This window comes from Camelus bactrianus, chromosome 1 (genome assembly GCF_048773025.1).
Source record: "Camelus bactrianus isolate YW-2024 breed Bactrian camel chromosome 1, ASM4877302v1, whole genome shotgun sequence".
In the NCBI taxonomy this organism is placed as follows: domain Eukaryota; kingdom Metazoa; phylum Chordata; class Mammalia; order Artiodactyla; family Camelidae; genus Camelus; species Camelus bactrianus.
The window spans coordinates 1461185-1478839 of record NC_133539.1 but is presented as its reverse complement, the minus strand read 5'-3'; the positions used below and the strand labels follow the sequence as shown (position 1 = coordinate 1478839).

Sequence of the window (17655 nt, the reverse complement as noted above, 5' to 3'; positions counted from 1 at the left end):
TCTCACCAGTAAGGACAATGGCCCCACGGGATTCCGAGGCCTGTGCGTCACCTGCCGCAGGTGATGCATGCTGGGGGCAGGCCCGTGGCTTTGAAGGGGAAGACATGGGAGTGACTGCATCTCCAGGTGGCTGAGGGGAGGGAGCTGGACGCGTTCCGAGCGTGACTCTGGAGTGACGTCGTCGGCTGCCATCGCTAAGGAGGGGCTGGCAACTCGTCCAGACACGCGTGTGCGCCCGGAAACGATGAGGGTGGGGCTCCCCACAGAACCCGCACACACGGTGGGGCGGCTCTCACGGCACTGTGTCTCGGGGAGGGGCACTGTGGACAGCAGCTGAGTAGAAAGTGCCAGTTCCTTGTAGACCCCGCTGTGAGCCACAGTGCGGCGATGTGGACAAATGACAGCAAATGCTGTCCTGGGTGCTGCTTACCGCGCCCCCATGCGCCAGGCTCTAGCTCTCCAAGCAGGACCTGGGGCTGTCTGTTCCCCAGCCACATCCTCAGCTGGCCCCCAGGTGGGTCTGCGAGGCCTCGATGGGGGGTCCCCGCCATCTGGGGTCTCAGGATGAACTACATCCAAGCAGGAGGGCATCTCGGGGAACCCTGGCCACAGGAGGGGCCCTGCAGCAGCAGGCGTGGCTCTGGTGGGAGGAGAGGGCTCCAGCCTCAGAGCTGGGCCCCTCCTCAGGCTGAAGGCCGCTCCCAAGGCTGGGACACCAACGCATAGAACAGGTAGCATGCCAGAGGGCACTGAAAGGCTGAGACCCCAAAGAGGGGCCCGGCACTTGGAGCCACTTGGCTCTGGGGGTACTTGCCAGCCGGAGGAGGTGGCTGAGGGCCCCCAGGGCAGCTTGGTGGGAAACAGCACCTGGACGTCTGCCCCCTGAAGGCACAGCTCACTCCATGACCATTTAGGGGGCGGGGATCTGGTGTTGGGCTCTGCTGTCTATACCGGGGAGAGGCGGTCACTGACTGGACACTTGCGTCCCCCAAATTCACACACTGACGCCCCACCCCAACGTGACAGTGTTTGGAGCTGGGAACTTCAGGAGGTAATTGGGTTCAGATGGGGTCATGAGGGTGGGGCCCTCACAGTGGGATTTGTGTCCTTACCAGAAGAGGGAGAATGGAGGACAGTAAGGAGGTTCCTTAAAAAACTAAAAGTAGACTCACCCTGTGATCCAGCAACCCCACTTCTGAGCACACACCCAGGGAAAACTATAACATGAACAGACCCCTGCACCCCGTGCTCAAGCAGCCAAGACGTGGAGGCAGCCTCAGCGTCCGCCGACAGGTGACGGGCTAAAGCAGCCGTGGTACGTTTATACAGTGGAATACTACTCAGCCATAAAAACGACAAAATAATGCCATTTGCAGCAACGTGGATGGACCTGGAGATGATCACATCAAGTGAAGTCAGACAGAGGAAGACAAATATCAGACGATATCACTTACATGTGGAATCTAAAAAAAAGACACCAATGAACTTACTGGCAAGTTAGAAACAGTCTCACAGACACAGAAACCAAACTACAGTAACCAAAGGGGAAGGGGGGAGGGAGGGGTAAGCTGGGAGCTTGGGATCGGCAGGTACACATTACTATTTACGTGTAGATAACAAACAAGGCCCTGCTGTGCAGCACAGGGAACTACATTCAGCATCTGTAATAACCTATAATGGGGAAGAATTGAGACGAAGAAAATACACATGTATGTGTCTGTATGACTCAACCGCTTTGCTGTTCGTCTGCTGTTCTAACACTGTACATCAATTACACGTCATTGAAAAAGAAAAAAGACGCGGGAGAGGCCAGGCCTTCCTCTCCGCCCCGCGAAGACCCAGCGAGAAGGGGCGCCTGCAGGCCGGGGGCGCTTCTCACCTGAGTCCGGCCTCGACCCTGGGCTTTCGGGCTCTGGATGCGTGAGAAACGCACGTCTGTCGTTTCCTGTGGCACCTGGACACCTGCGGATGCCTCCTCTCCAGGTGGCAGACAGAGACAGCAGGACACCAGGCGGAAGGGGCGGGCTGTGGGGGAGGACAACCATGGGGGGCGACGGGAAACACCTCCGCCCGTGCACCCCAGGCTGCAGCCACAGCAGGAGCCCGCGGGCCACGGGAAGAGGAGGCAAGAGCCAGAAAGGTGCCCAGTCTGTCCCTAGGCCTTTGCTGGACGTGCGAGCCTGGGCGTCCACTTCCCAGCCTGGCCAAGCTCTCAGGACAGAAGGCAGGTCCCTGGGCTCCTGAGATGAGCATCTCTTTGGGACCCCCAAAGGGCTACACTACCTAGGTGACCACAGCCCGGACCGCAGGGAGTCCAGGAAGGTGGCCCTCGACCAAGCAGAGCCGGGGACCCCGTCCTGGAGGAGGTGTGAGCACCGTCTGTGCGCAACCTCCTCCTGTCGGCTGGCCGATCGGAATCAAACCAGTCCAAACCAAAACAAAGTAAAACCAGCCAGCCAAATCCGGCAGTGCCGGCAGTCTGAAGAGGGGCCTGCCAGGTGCTGTCCCTGCACCTGGAGGAGTGGGGGGTCAGCACCGTGAACAAGACCGGGAAGACGGTCGAGCAGGGGGGGACACAGACACTCGCGCAAACAGTCGTGCTGGCTGGGCCTGAAGGCAGGGTGGGACATCATCGTTACCTCCTGGCCCACCCCGACAGAGGCACCGCAGGCACAGGCAGGTCCTGCCCTGAGCCAGGTCCCAGCCCCTCCAGCCCCGGGAGCAGGCTGCCCACAGCGGGCCAATCCTCCTGACTCGCATCCCAGCCTCCCTGGCGGGAGGCGAGGACATAGAGGCTTGAGCAGTCATAGTTACTGACGTGCGTTTGCAAAATTCAGAAGGAAACTGTAAAGTTTAAAAAATATATGTATAGCTGAGCAAAATTTTGGCTGGCAGGCCCCCACCTAGAAGACAGCACGTCCGAGGCGAGCGCACAGTCCCCAGGGCAGGAAGGGCGCAGTGAGGGGGTGGAGGAGGGGCCTGACCTAAGGCTCATGTGGGAGGTCGTGTGGACACCGCCTTTCCCCAATCCTTCCAGGCCCCGGAGACCCCCATCCTTGTCCTGAGCCCTGTGTGTGACCAGCAGGCTGTGAGCGAAGTGACCCGTGTCCCAGAAGAGCCACGTGTCAGGCGCCTGCAGGTCACAAACACAAAAGTACGCAAGGGACGGCACATGCAGCGGGACCCGGCCCCCGCACGCCCAGCACACCCAGGACACGCGCCCTCCTCACCACCACCACCCAGCCCCGGGGCTCAGGCCAGTGTCCTGAGACCTGGGAAGGGTAGGGCCCGCAGCCAGTGTGGCCGCGGAGAGGGGCCTGGGCCCTGGCTTGAAGGGAGGAGGCGCTGGATGAGAAGAGGTGCAGGCGAGCTAGCCTGGCCGACCCGGACACGGAGCAGCAAAAGGCCCGGTGGTCCTGCCTTCCCTCGAGCCCTGTCTGAGGGCTGCGCAGACTTGAGCCACCGCTGCCGCATCCCAGGGACGCGGCCCGGATGAGACGCCCTCTAGGTGCAGGTCCCGAGCACGCGGGACACCGGGCACCTCCTTTCCCTCAAAATTCAGATCGCAAGCTGTTCCTTTAAAGCGCCTTCAGTAAGACTTACTTGCATTTTCAAAAGAATGAGATTTTCAAAACCTTAATTTTAATAATGTTTCGGGGTTTTTTTTTGGCAGGGGCAGGTAATTAGGTTTATTTGTTTGGTTTTTCAGTGGAGGCACTGGGATTGAACCCAGGACCTTGTGTATGCTAAGCACGTTACACCCTCCCCCCACCACAATGTTTACTGACGTTTTATATTCATCAATCATAACCTGCGTTTTCACTTTTAATGCGCACCTTTGAGTACTGTGAAAGGAAACAACTATTTGAAAACAATGAACAATTTTTTGTTGTTCATTTTTATATTTCACTTAGTTTATGGAAACATATTCAAGGGTTTACACTCTGAATACAATCGTGGCTTTTAGAAATATTTTAGAGCAACACTGTTAGTTGATATTAACATAATGAAAATCTTGAGTGTAACATGACTGGCGATTGAACATGTTGAAACGAGGGTAAGGAATACACGTTGGGGGATGAATGTGCAATGTGAAGACACGCATGTCTGTGCTCCGGGCACGCCTGACGTCCCCAGCGCAGACGGCCCAGACCCTCACGACCACGGCCAAGCGCCAAAGCATCGAGCGCTTTGCTGTTGGTCTGCAAACGCCAGCCCCACCCGCCACCTCCTCGTCCAGCTACAGGCAGACTTCACCGCGTTGTCGCGGTCTCCGTACTCTCTGTGTGCAGGCCTGGCGGGGCCCCTCACACGCTGGCTCTGAGCCCTCTGCCCTTCCCGGGGTGGGGGTGGGGTTGCCATGGAGGGGGGGAGCCCACAGCTGAGGGGTTCCGGGGAGCAGAGCCCTGCAGCCCCTGGACTGGGACTGAGAGAGACGAGCAGGCCTGCCCCAGCCTGGTATGGGGTCCCTGCCTCGTTAGCCGGGCCTGTCCTGGCTCGCAGAGCACGTCCGCTGGGGACCCCCGCAGCCACATGCAGAGTGAGCGGTCACCTAGGCCAGACCCTGAGACCCTGCTGGGTCCTGCGCCAGGGGCCGCCCCTCCCTGGAGTGCTGGGCAGACCCCTGGGGGCCGGCTGGGGTGTGACGTTGCACCCAGTGACCCCCTTTGCCACCTGCAAGACGGCTGCAGGCGTGGGGAGGGGTCTGAGTCCCCCTGCTGAGGCTGCAGGGCCCGCCCTCCGCCGGGGGCAGCTGCCTCTCCCACGGCCACGTCCACCTGGAGCCAGGCGTGTGCAGGCTGGCAAATCACAGGTGATTCATGTGGCTAATTTATTTATGACAATCAGGCTAAATTTAGGTTAATTACTTTTTAATCATTCTCTCGAGGGTACATGAAAATACTTGAAGCCAGTCCACGAGGCGGAGCGCTGCCGGGGACGGAGTGCTATCTGATGGATGGGGTGCCAGTCGACGGGGACGGGGGTGGGGGCCAGGCCTCTGCGCTGCTCTGGGAGGGGCTGGGGGCCCTGGCGGGGATCCAGGAGCTCAGATGTGAAGGTGTGCCCCAGGGCACTTGTCTGCTTGCCCAGCCCCGCGCCCCTCCCTGGATACACCTGGACATGGAGACCTGGGTCCCTGCAGTGAGCTCCCACCCCAGCTCCTCCGTCCTGGCCCCCCATCCCACCCACGCTCTCCCACTCAGCGTCACTCTGGAATTGTCTGACTCCCTCAGCTGACTGGAGGGGCTGGGACTGCCTTCCTGAGCAGAGGAGGGGGTGGGGGGACACAGCCAACCAGGGGGGACAGGCTCTTCCCAGGCACCAGCTAAGGGCCCCAGATGCTGAGGCGCCCACTGCCCCACAAGCCGCCGCCCCTCACTCACCACGTCGTCAGTGCGGCGGGAAGCCCTGCCCTGCTCCCACGGGCCCCCGCCTCCAGGGGCTTGTCCCACAGACAGCGGACACCCTCCTCCTGCAGAGACTGCTGACCACAAGCGCACAGTGCCATGGCCCAGGCACAGTGCCCAGCAGCCTTGCATGTCGGGGGTTCTGGTTCCTGCTGCTTCAGGCTTGGGATGGGCCTGACACCAGGGTCCATGTGAGGCCCCAAAACAGAGTGAGGGTTCACAGAGAGGATGGTCAGTCTAAAGCCAAAAAATAAATATGAAATACACTTTAAAAGTAATCTCCAGAAGGGTGAAGACCTGGCATCAAATAAGCCTGCGTTTATTCCCCCGTCCCCTCCGCGACACAAGCTGTCAGGGTGGGGCTGGAGGAGGAACACCCCTGTCCATCACCCTCCCCCTGCCCCCACCCGGCGCCAGCCAACGCATCGCCTGAAACACGGACAGGGACGCACGTGCAGGGGTGGGTGACACTTCACCAACATTCTCATTTTATGTTTTTCAAATCATACAAGTATCACACGTCGGCCATAACAAGGGGACAGACCAAAGCTGGTGACGGTCTCAGTCCCACCAGGGCTGTGATGGCAGCTGGTCTTGGGCCAGGGCTTGTGGGCGAAACCCCCAGCACGCTTGATGGACAACAGGCACTGTCTCCAGGCAGCAGACGAGGCCTGGGTGAGACTGTGACCCCAGAGAAAGCGACACAAGGGTGGGGTCCCCTCCCGGGGCAGGGTGGCTCCCACGTGGCAGAGCTGGACCGGCAGGGGTGTGCAGGTGGGGCACCAGGACGGGGGCGGCACCAGAATCCGTGGCCCCCAAGCCCTTGGCTGAGGACTATCGGCACCCGCCAGTGAGCGTGTGGGGACGGCCAGAGAAGCTGGTCTGGGGTGGGCGTGGGCAGAGGCAGGGCAGTCCAGGGAGCTGGCAGGGCGCATGGAGACCCCGCCTCAGCCCCTCGCTTGTCCCCTGGCACCCAGAAAGGCCATGCCTCGTCCTAAGGGAGACATCCTTAAGTCAGGTCCACACCAGACCTCCCCCAGCCCCTGGCAAAGCCCAAAGTAAGCCCTGGCAGGAGCTGGGGGACGGTTTGGGTGTGGGGTCTGGTGAGTCACGGGAGCTTGGGAACCCCTGACACGCCTCGATCTGACCCAACGCAGCACAAAACCAAACTCACACCGATTCAAGGACCAACTGGATCAAGAAGCAACACTCCTCAGGGAAGACAAGAGCCCAGAGTCTGGGACATCTCAGCGGCAAAGCTTCACCGATGACGAAAAACCCCCGATGAGAGAAGAAGGGAGAGACAGGCGATGGCAGCCGGGAGGTGGTCCTGGGGCTGGAGCCGCGAGATGCGAGCAGTGTGTGAGCAGGTTCGAGGGACAAAGGGAAAACAAGGTGAGGACGCGGCACCTCGCAGGTCAGCAGGGTGCTTAAGCGTGTCAGCTGCACTCCTCGGTTCTGGAACAGCCAAAACGCGTGATTCCCTGGTCGGCTCAGCCAGAAAACCGACTGACAGAACTGAACTGAGGAAGAGAGGAAACAAGACTGAAGAGAAACGGACAGGCTATGGGACCCGAGGACAGTCTTGGGGGTCCTGACCCCACGTGGCCGGGTCCTGGGAGGAGGGAAGAGCGAGGGTGGGTTTTACGGCGGAAGCGGCAGCCCCAGGCAGCAGCGCGAGGTCACTGCACAGAAGGCGTGGATGCGTGTTGCGGGCAGGAACTTTGAGGGCGCCGCTGTCAGCTGCAGCTGTCACCAAAACCCAAAACCAGGGGTGTCCTGACGAGTGGACGGAGAGAAACGAGGTGGGGGGTGCAGCAGCACCGCCATCTGCATGGGGCCCAGGAGGCCGGAGGGCCCGCGGAGGGACCACAGAAGGCCACTTTGAGCGACAGCCCTCACCCGGGAGGTGGGAGCCGTGTCCTCCCGTCTCCGGCCCGGACTGAGGGCAGCTGGACCAGGGACTTCGCAGCAAGCGTGGACAGCCAAGTCCCAGGAGAAATCTGTTTCTAGAACTGGACAGGCAGAGGTGTGCCGAGTGCCACGGGATGGAGGACCCTCTCCCTTCTCCTGGCCCTGCCCAAGGCCGGCCTGTAACCAGCACCCCCTCTACAGTCACAGCTGGGCAGGTGCCCCAAACCCCAAGAGAGGCCAAAGGAACCAGGAGCAAAGGCCGCTGCACCCACAGCTTGCGAGGGCACGGGCCCCAGCAGTGCTGGTCCGCGCAGAGCACAGAGGCTGCCCGGCTGAGAGCTCCAGACCCGGCCGGGAAGGGGGCCGGGGCCACAGGTCAGGGGGAGCAGCAGGGAGAGCCCTGGAGGGGGCACCCCGATTCCCTGTGCCAACCACCACACAGAAGCAAGAAAAGCTTTAAGACCTAAACCATGATGCAAGCCACCCCAGCCCCACTCTGACCCGGTCCGGGCCACACAAACCCAGACACGGCGGCGAAAGCTCCGAGGACAGAGAAGGCAAGACAGAGCTTCAGTCCGAACCTGCAGGGTGGAGTCCCTGCCTTTGAAAAAAAAAATCTCCCGAGAAACTGAGCAGAACCAGAGTCTGAAAACACGACACTCAAAATAATCACATACATAGCAGTCAAGCAAAGGTTCTTCAGCAGGAAGTGCGTGTGCAACTCTGCAGCCCCAGGGGCAAGCCCAGGAGCAGACGCCGGCCCCGAGCACGAGCGGTTCCGAGGCCCTGCCCTCCCTGAGCGGGGCGTGCGCACCTGCAGTGCAGCGGCGCACGGCTCTCAGCAGAGAAACCGAGGCGTCGACAAGACCTAGAGCCAAAACAACACAGCACAGGAGGTGGGTCTTCCTGTAAAAGCCCGCAGCAGAATGAAGGTGGCAGAAGATTCAGGGCACGTGAGGTGGAGGCGCAGAAACGACCCCCGGAGAACAGAGAGAGGACAGGAGGTTCTGACGGGCCGGGGGCATCGCAGGGCCCGACCCCGGGTCCCAGGTGTCCCAGAGGGAGAGGGAAGACGGTGCCGAGAAACGGTGGCTGCCAACTTCTCGAATGTGGCAAACACACGGATTTACACACTCGCAAAGCTCCATGACACCCAGACAGGACAGACTCGGGGAGGCCAGGGCCGGAGATGGCCCAGCGTGAAACCAGAGACCGAGGGGGCCGGAGAGGGGCACAGCTTCAGGGGCGCCAACTCCAGTCACGTCGGGGACGCGAGGCCCCCGGACAGTGGACGACGCCCCTAGTCTGGACCCTACAGCGTGGAGGGTCTCCAGGGACACAGGCGCAGGTAAAGCCTGGGGACGTGGTGCCCACAGGAAGTTCTTGACGCAGAAAGTGACACCCAAGGGGACAGGGCCTCAGAGGCAGAAGAAGACACAGGAAGAACGAACATCCGGACAAGCGTAACGTGCTGGTTTTCTCCTTCAGGTTCTTTCAAATAACTACCGAAGGCCAGAACTTGAACATCGTCCAGGTGACCCGCGTGTGCACGTGTAACGCAGATGACAAACACAACGCGGGGTCTCACGACCGGAAGGGCTCTGGGCTTCACCTGCAGTGGTGCAGTATTAACACGGACTGCGCACAATCGGAAGTCTGCTGTGGTCCCCGGAGCAAGCACTAAAAGATTAACACAAACAAGCACCTAAGAAGCCAACAAGCTGGGTCGGCCGACACCGACCACTGCAAACAGACAGGCCGACAGCCAGGCCCTCCGCACAGCGCAGGGCTGCGCCCGGGGCCTCGCGGTGACCTGCGGTGAGGAGGGTATGTGTGTGTGTGTGTGTGTGTGTGTGTGTGTGTGTGTGTGTGTGTGTGTGTGTGTGTGTGTGTGTGTGTGTGTGTGTGTGTGTGTGTGTGCGCGCGCGCAACTGAGTTGGTGTGCTGTGCACTGGACACGAACACAACACTGTAAACTGACTACAGTTCAATTTAAAATTTTTTAAAACGCCAACAAACTAAATGGAATACTAAAAAATATTCAAGTAATCTAAAAAAGGACAGGAAATTAGGAGGAAAGACTCAAACCAGAGGGGCAAACGGAAGTCAAACGCTGTAGACGAAATCCAAGCACCGCAGGGATTTTCACTGAACATAAATACACTCATTAAAAGCGAGATCGTCAGACCAGATAAAGAATAATAAAAACACAGCAACGAGACCCAAACACATTCTCTCTGCAAGAATCCACTTTAAACGTAATGCTTTATTTAGCTGGTTTAAATGTTAAAAAAAAAATCCCAAAGAAAGCAGGAGGCCCAGGTGGCTTAACGGGGAAGTTCCGCCAAACTTTCAAGAACAGGGGATCCCGTAAGAAAGAAAGATGGAGGCTCCGAGCCATCCTCGAGGCCGGCCTGACGCCGCGAGCGAGACGCAGACGGGAGCCGCGCCCCACCCGCTGCGAGCGGGCGGCACACGCGAGGGGTTTACCCCCGAAGCACAGGGAGGCTGGGATCACAGAGTCTGGAGATGCAACTCACTTCAGCGGACCAGCAGGGAAGCTGTGCTCGTGGTGCAGGCAGGTGCGGACGGGCGGGGCGGCATCCTCGCCCCGCGGCATCCCAAACTCGGGGAGAGTGTGGGTGGGAGGCAGGGCGCAGGCTCTCCGTCTGTCTGTCCGTCTGTCCCGTCCGTCCTCGGGCGCTGGGAGCCCTGGGGCCACAGCACTCAGCTCGTGCTGTAAAGGGTGGATGATCTGGGGCAACCTTCACTTCCCTGCAGCGACGGGCAGCCCCCTCCACGTGTCCCCTCAGCCCTGGGCAGCAGCGTCACCAATCCCGTGGCACCTCATTTGTCCACCCTGATTCCACGTCCACAGTGGTTGGTGCTGACGTGACGGGGCAGCCCAGGCCGGGGACAGGAGGGGAGACAGACAGGTGGGAGCCTTGGGCCAGGTGTGGGCCGGGGGAGCGCGGACAGGTGTGGGACTCACCTCCACACTCTGCCTTCACTGGGCGCTGGTGGGCAGGGGCCCCTCCCTCCCCTGCGGCCGGTCACTCCCTGTGGGTGCCCCCCACAGCTCTGGCTCAGCCAGCCCAGGACATCCTCCCTCCCTTGTCGCTGCAGCCCAGACCTCGCTGGTCCCTGTAAGCCTGCCAGACTCCCAGGCAGTGCCCAGGGGCTGCAGCGGTGGGGAGCGAAGGCCGACTCCATCCCGCCCCGTGTGGCTGGGCCTCAGATGCCCTCCTCCTCGCTGGCGAGTTGGGGGTCCAGTGTGCAGGCTGGTGCTCACCCTTGACCCGCTCACCCCTGAAGTCCGCAGAGGCTTCTCACCCCCGAGGAGCCACGTGTGTGCACACGTGGGCGTGGAGCGTGGCAGGAGGCGGGGGCCGTGCCGGGTGAGGTGGCGCCCGAGGTCTGGCACCTGGGACCTCGCTGCCGCCTCGTCCCCTCGAGTAGCTGCTCCTCGGGCGGGAACTGGTCCAGGAGGGAGAACCCCGTGAGATTCCCTGAGTCGGCTTTGCCCCGAAGCTGCAAGTGTTTCATGTGGTTCCAACTCATTCAGTGCATTATCCAGGATTTCAAAGAGCCACTAGCAAGACAATCCCTCGGTCTCTCGTTTCCATCTGAGCCAGCTCCAGCGTCAGGTCCTCTGCCAGGGAGGTAAACCCACATGCGCAGGCACACGCTCACGCGCCAGTTGAAAGGGACCTGGCACCACCATCCCCTGGAGACAACCTGAGTCGCAGGGATCCGTCACTCGCTCACACGCCGCCCAGCCCAGGCAGCTGGCTCGGACCACCTATGACCTGGTCCAGCTGCCCCCAGGACCCTACCCACCGACTGGGTACGCAGCCTCCATCCACAGGCCCGGGCGCTCCTCACTGTGCTACTGGGCAGCAGGTCCCGCCCAGGGATCCTGCGCCCGCCACTGAGTGATGGCAGCAAGTGGGCTGCAGGCCCTGCCATCCCCTCCCACTTCCCATGAGACCCCACCTGTGCTCCCCTGGCGCCGCCCCAAGGCTGGACACCAGGCCCGTCACCCTGAGAACACAGCCTCCCTCATCTCCACTCCTGAAAGAGAGTGACCACCACTGAGACTCCTTGGGACTCCAAGGAGGAAGAGGTCTACGCAGGACCTCGGCTCCCGCTGCGGAGGCATTTCCGGGCCGTGCATGATTCCCGAGGACAGCACCCGAGGCAGGTGGGAGGGGGCGCAGGGCTGCCCGGCCGGGGACAACGCCCCTCTGGCTCCACGGGTCACAGCCCAGCCCCACCCGCAGTGTCACACCATGGACACGCCCCGCTCCAGGACCACTCAGTCCTGAGCTTTGCACCATTTACACATCAGCTCCCTCACTCAGAGATACAGCAAGTCTAGTCAAAATATAAAAGGTGAGGCCAAGATTGCCCCACGTGGCGTGGCCTGAGGGCAGCAGGGTGACTCACCAGCAGCGCCGCGTCTGCCGGGCACACTGTCCTCCTGGACGCTGCGGTACCCTCCCCAGGCCGCATCACCCCTTGTTCAGCTGAGGAACAGGGGGTGGCGGAGGCGTGACTGGTTCACCTGGCTGGGGAGGGCAGCTGGGGAGGAGACTCAGGGCCTGAAGAGCGGGGCAGCCAGGCGGGGGACACAGCCAGGCAGGGGGCAGGGCACGCCTCCCCAAGGCCAGTGGGCAGAGACCGCTGTGCGGGAGGGCAGGCGCTGGCGGAGAGGAACCCTCATCAGGTGCCCGAGGATCCTGGGGCTCAGGGGTGACGGGGTGGCTGGCCTGGCAGACGGGCTTGATGGCACCTCTGCTGAATCAGGGTGTGACTGGGCCAGGCTGGCGTCCTCCAGAACCGGGCTTCGCTCAAAGGGGGAGGTGGTGGGCCCGGGGCAAGTCCACACCCAGGACACGGGTCCAGATGCCACAGGGGCCTGGGCTCGGGGACTCTGGGTCAGGGGTGGGGAAGGCTGGTGCTGTCTGCCTCTTCAAGGACTGAACCACCTTGTCCCCTCTACAAAGCCCAGTTCCGGGGGGAAGGGCGCCCTTGACGCGGGCAGACGGGGGCCTCCCTCATGTACTCCACCCAGGCACCCTGGCTGACACGGGGGACGGACGCATCGGACAAGCGCTCGTCCCACACAAAGACAACAGGGGCCAAAGGGCCGAGGGCCCTGCGAGCTCTGCGTTTCCGGTCGTGCAGGGCCAGAGCCTGGAGGGGCGCAGTGGGGCCCCCACACCCAGAAGATAAAGCCCCAGAACTCCCCTCTCTGTCCCTGGAATCGGACTGGCAAACAGGAAGACAGGGTGGACACTGACCCAAATCACCCAAATCTCTCACAAAACCAGCACCACAGAAAAGGGGCCCCAAATGAAAACTGAAACACTCAGGAAGGGACAGAGCGAACAAACGTTCTGAAACAAATGTAATTAAAATCCCCAAAGGGGAGCCTACAGAGGGAAGCGCACAGCAGGCCCGGGACGCCCCCTCGGGCGTCCGGGAACGTGCGCGTGGAGTGACGCGGGGCCTCCCGGGCCTGGCCCGCCTGCACACGCAGTATGGACAGCTGCGCTCCCTCTGGGAGTCTGGAACTTGGGCGCAGGCCAGGCGGAGGGCGCCCACGTGACCAGCCCCCAGGAGAGCCCTGGGCGCTGATCTCCCACGAGCTCCCTGCTGGCGGGTCAGTGCTTCCTTGTGACTCCCCGGGGTGGGGGTGGGGGCTCAGGAAGCCTGTGCCCGGTGTCCCCTGGCCTCTCCCCACGCGACCCTCCCTGTGCTGACTCAGCCCCTGGGCCTTTCTCTGCAACAAACCACAGCTGTGAGGCCTCCTAGCGAATCACTCAGCCTGGAGGTGGGACTGGGGACCCCCGCCTCCTACCACCCCAGACCCCAGACATTAACAAGCACGGCTGAAACTCCTCAACAGGAAGGCACGACGAGTGCTGCTGGCAGAGGGGCCGAGGTCCTGGCCCAGACACAGGGTGGGCAGCAGGCAAGAGCCCAGAGGAGCGGGACCGCCTGGGCACCTGGCTCGGGACGTCACGGGGCCGACACGAGAAGCCACGATGACCGTCACCGCAGCAGCAACGGCGGATCGGGGACTCGGCCTCCGTGCTCCCATCCAGTGACCAGGCCCAGACCAGGGCAGGTCGGCAGCCGAGACAAGAACCACCTATAAAACAGAAGCGTGGTCTCAGCGCCCCGCTGCCTTCTCCCCGCAGGACGGCGTCAGCTGCCCACACTCAGGCTGAAGGGAGCGCGGAGTTCTGGCCCAAGGTCGGTGGAGACGTCCATCCTACCCGGGTGCTGCTGGGAAACCGGGAAGTTGAGGTTGCGGGGGGCGGGGAACGAGGTGGAGTCCCAGGCCGAGCTGCCACCTCGGGAAGGCAAGTCTGCTGCGGAGCCTCAGGCCTGTCCCACGGCCACCTGGTTCCCACGTGATCGTATTAAAATGCAACGAAGAAAAACACTGTGCAGGATAGGGGGAAAATACATACCTTTATTTTTAACATAGGAATTAAACTCCATCACAGAATAATGACGCCACGGAGTTCTTTCTCTTTTGTTCCATTTAAAATACAAATGAATAAAGACACTTTATTCTGCAAAGAGTCTGCCTCTCTTCTGTCTTCAGATTTCCTGGGGGCCCCCGAGGCCACCTGCCGACATGGCTCAGGTCCGCGCTGCAGCGAGGGCCGCTCCCCACCCCTGCCCCGCCAACCGCTTCCCCTCCCTGTGGCGGGGCTCCTTCTCATCCAGCAGGCCTGCAGACACCACTCAGGCACAGCCCCCTCCCTTCCCACCCCTCCCAGACGCCAGTCCTCGAACTGAATTTCAAATCTCAGGTGATCCGCCATCTGAGGAGGAGGAGTCTAGTTTCCACTGAAGCTCGACGTGGGCTCCCTCCAGCTGGTCCCACTGAACACCGAGACTGCGTGTGCAGGTTCAGGAGAACAGACCCCCGTCCATGGGTGCGTTATGAAAGGGAAAGGATAATGCAAAGTGTACTGTGTGTCTTGTAGACCGTCCCTTACTTCAAAAATAGAAACTCCTATGTAAATTTAAGCTGTTAGAGTCTGCAGGCGACACATCTGTTATTGCTTATAACGGACCCCAGCGCGGAGCCGAGCTGCCCACACCAGACGACGCCCAGACCGCACCCAGATCCCCACCCTGGGCCGGCCCGCGCGCCGCACGTCCACGCACATCCACGCACGTCCACGAGCGGCGGCGGCGGTCCAGGTCGGGATACGGCGCGCCTCTGTGCTCCGAGCTGACAGGGGACTCCCTTCCCACCCCAAGTTGGGAAGAACGGTTTTGTCCCAATTGTTGAATTTCCTGCTGCAGCTGCCACACACGAGAGCTCGGAACTTCCCAGTTTTCTGGCTGGAAGAAAACTCTGGCAGACCCAGAAGAAACCTGGACTAAAATCTCAGTCTCACGCGCTCCGGCCCTGGGAGTGCACCTCTGGGGACGTGCCGGTGACAGAAGCAGAAGTGTCACCTTTGACCAACACCAGCAGGGAAACGCCGGTCTTTGTGACCAGTGGGAAATTTCTTTTCTACGTGAACCCCATTTTTCATTAATCCACGTTTTAAAAAAGTGTTTATTTCCTCAAAGTATTTCTAAATGTGGTATTTTTAATACACAATAAATGAAAAGAGGTGACTAGATGGTAAGAAAAAAACCCGCTTGTAAAACGAAGTACTGAAACAGGGTTCCATGCCCCTCGTGGGGGCCAGGGAACCAGGAGGGCCCCAGACACGTCCCGGCTGCCACCTTCTGCCGGGGCTACAGGGCCCCTGTCTTGGGGAGGACGTTGCTGGTTCCAGTCCCCAGGGGGCCGGCGTATCCACCCTCACACTGTGGGAGGGAGGGAGGCCACCAACTGCTGGGTGTGTGGGCGCAACAGCTGGGAGAGGCGGTGGTGACGGCTCCCTGCACCACTCCTGGCACGCCTCGCCACACCCAGCTGTCACCGTCCTCAGGTCGTAATTTCAGAAGAGAAGCCTGTTTGGGGTAGGAAAGGTGGGAAAAAATAGATGCTGTGGTTCTGCAAGCTTGCCTTTTTTGGTACCAGCACAGAGTGTCACTGTCACCAAGCGTTTCAGAGGACACTGGAAACCGCCTGGCGGTGTGTGTGCACGCAGGTGCGGGCACAGTGCGCGGCTCAGAGCCCCAGCGACTTCTGCACGATCTGCTTGGCAACCTTGTAAAACTGCTCCCGGTCATCCCGCCACATTTTAGAGGCGTCCACGTTGGCCCCGCTCTCATCGTTGGGCTCTGAAAGAGAGGGGACCGTCCACTTTAAAGGGGCTCAAAAAGGAAGGACCTGGCGAGACCTTCCACCCCCGAGAACATCACTGATCTTCCTGGAGACAAACCAGAAACACCGACAGCTGCGAATCCAGGGGAAGGGCATCAGCTCTCTGAGCACGAGAGCCTCCTCCTGAGAAGGGGAGAGAGGTCAGCAGACAGATGGGCAAGGCCCCCTCTCAGGGTTCCGGCACCCTCGGGTCTGAAGCACCCACACAAGCCACCTGGGTCTCACTCTGGAAGCACCAGGATGACTGACACACTCCCACCCACCCGGGAGAGCTAGCCACAGACCACCCACCCACCGCTGTCTCCCGCCCTGGGGGGCTCTGGAGACCATGTCTCCCTCCCAGAGCCCCTTCCCAGTGGACCTGTCCGAGGACAGTGCAAGGGTGGGGCTCCACCAGGGACATCTAGCCTGCAGACACCTGCCCCTAGGATGGCTCTCCGTGGGCGGGCCAGCTGGGGCCAGCGGGCGCTCTATAACTGGTACTGGGAATCACACAGGGGCAGCTGAGGCCAGTGGGCAGTGAGGGCAGGAGACCAGAAGGGACAGAGCCTGAGAGAGGTGCTCAGGGGTCAGCAAGGGCCAGGAGGCTACAGGGCAGGGAGCACAGCCTCGCCCGCACACTGCGGACCCGCCCCCCTGCGCTGCCGTGGGCAGGGTCTCCACCCAACCACAGTCATGGTCACCGCCCTCCTTCCACGCACACGGCACACCTCCCCCACCAGGTCTACGTGCGCAGCCTCACGCTCGGCAGGCGCAGGACACAGCATAAGGCCCTCCGAGAGGCACCGTCCAGGGGGTTGCCAAGATCGTGAACACCCACGAATGCCTCCTTTCAAACCAAGAGCTACAAGGGGGAGGAGTGGCAGCAGCAGGCAGGGTGGCAGGCGTCCTGCAGGCCTCTCAGAGCGTGGGGCCCTTAGGAGTCCCTGCCCGGCTGGGCCCAACCACAGAGTCCCACTAGTATGGACAGGACCGGCTGCTCCCCACCCAGCGTGTCTGCCAGCAGAAACCCCAGGCCCAGAGCGTCAGGAGGGCCACGGCCACAGCCTCCCAGGGCAGTGCCAGCACCGAGGGCGCGGCCCAGGGGCAGCCGGCTGTGGAGCTGGAAAACAGCGCAGAGCAAGGGACGTGAGTCCTGGGAGGAGTGTGCACAGAATCCATTAAAACCTGAAAAAAAAGAATTTACAGCAGAAATGCCTGTGACATTTGTAACAGCAGTATTTATGGGCGACATGTGAGGACGGTCACGTCAGCCCCTCTCCCCGCCTTCCCGTGCCAGCCAAGCGCGGGCAGTGTGCCAGCTGCGTCCCAGGCGCTCGGGCTCCGCCGTGTCTGCGGACGCTGGTGGCCATCACAGCACCCCCCCCCCGCCTCCCTGCAGGACCGCAATGCTCTCCTTCCGATGCTCCTCCTCTTCATGGAAGCACCTTTTCCTGGGACCTCTAGACCACTCCTCCCTGCGTCCTTTGAGGGCCCTCTCCTTCCACAGGCCCTTCCAACACTACCCCTGTCCTGCCTGTCACCTACTGTCTCCTCCAGAGATGACCCCTCGCCCTCACCTCCACGACCAGCCTTCGGCTGAATGGCTCCTGGAGATTCGGCTCCTGCCCCCGGGGTGGACAGCACACACCCTAAACTCTACTTGTCCCCAAATCCTGTTCCCTCTGGATTCCTGTCCCCAAAGACGGCAGCCCGCCACCAGGCCGTCAGGTCAGGAACACAGGAGCCACCCGCACACCAGTGAGCCCATGTCTTCCAGGTCCCCCCAGCCCAACCCCTTCCTCTCAGCCCGGGACCACGCCGGCCTGCTTCCAGCACGGGGGGCTGCTTGGATGATCTAACACCCCCACGGGCAGCAGGCTCTGGGGGGCCCACTTCCTCAGGGCGCCCGCCCCGCCGGGCTCCAGCCACACCCAAGCCCCGACAGCACCCCGCCACGAGGGCCAGCGCCCCGCTTCAGACGCCTTGCCCCTCCTCCCTGTTAACTCCTGCACGCTCTAAACCCACCTTGGGCACTGG

The 17655-nt window shown here is 61.3% G+C and overlaps 1 protein-coding gene across 9 annotated transcripts in view; it reads right to left on the bottom strand.

Moving 5' to 3' along the window:
* Positions 1-13789: 13789 nt before the first annotated feature.
* Positions 13790-17655, bottom strand: part of UBE2G2 (ubiquitin conjugating enzyme E2 G2) — a 28164-nt gene continuing 24298 nt past the window's right edge. For 4 of the 9 annotated variants that reach the window (XM_074378663.1, XM_074378642.1, XM_074341115.1 and 1 more), the window contains one exon: positions 13790-15593. In XM_074378663.1, the coding sequence (XP_074234764.1) occupies positions 15102-15593 (492 nt within the window). In that variant the 3' untranslated portion in view covers positions 13790-15101. The other 5 variants (XM_074378769.1, XM_074341209.1, XM_074378684.1 and 2 more) reach the window with 3 other exon arrangements.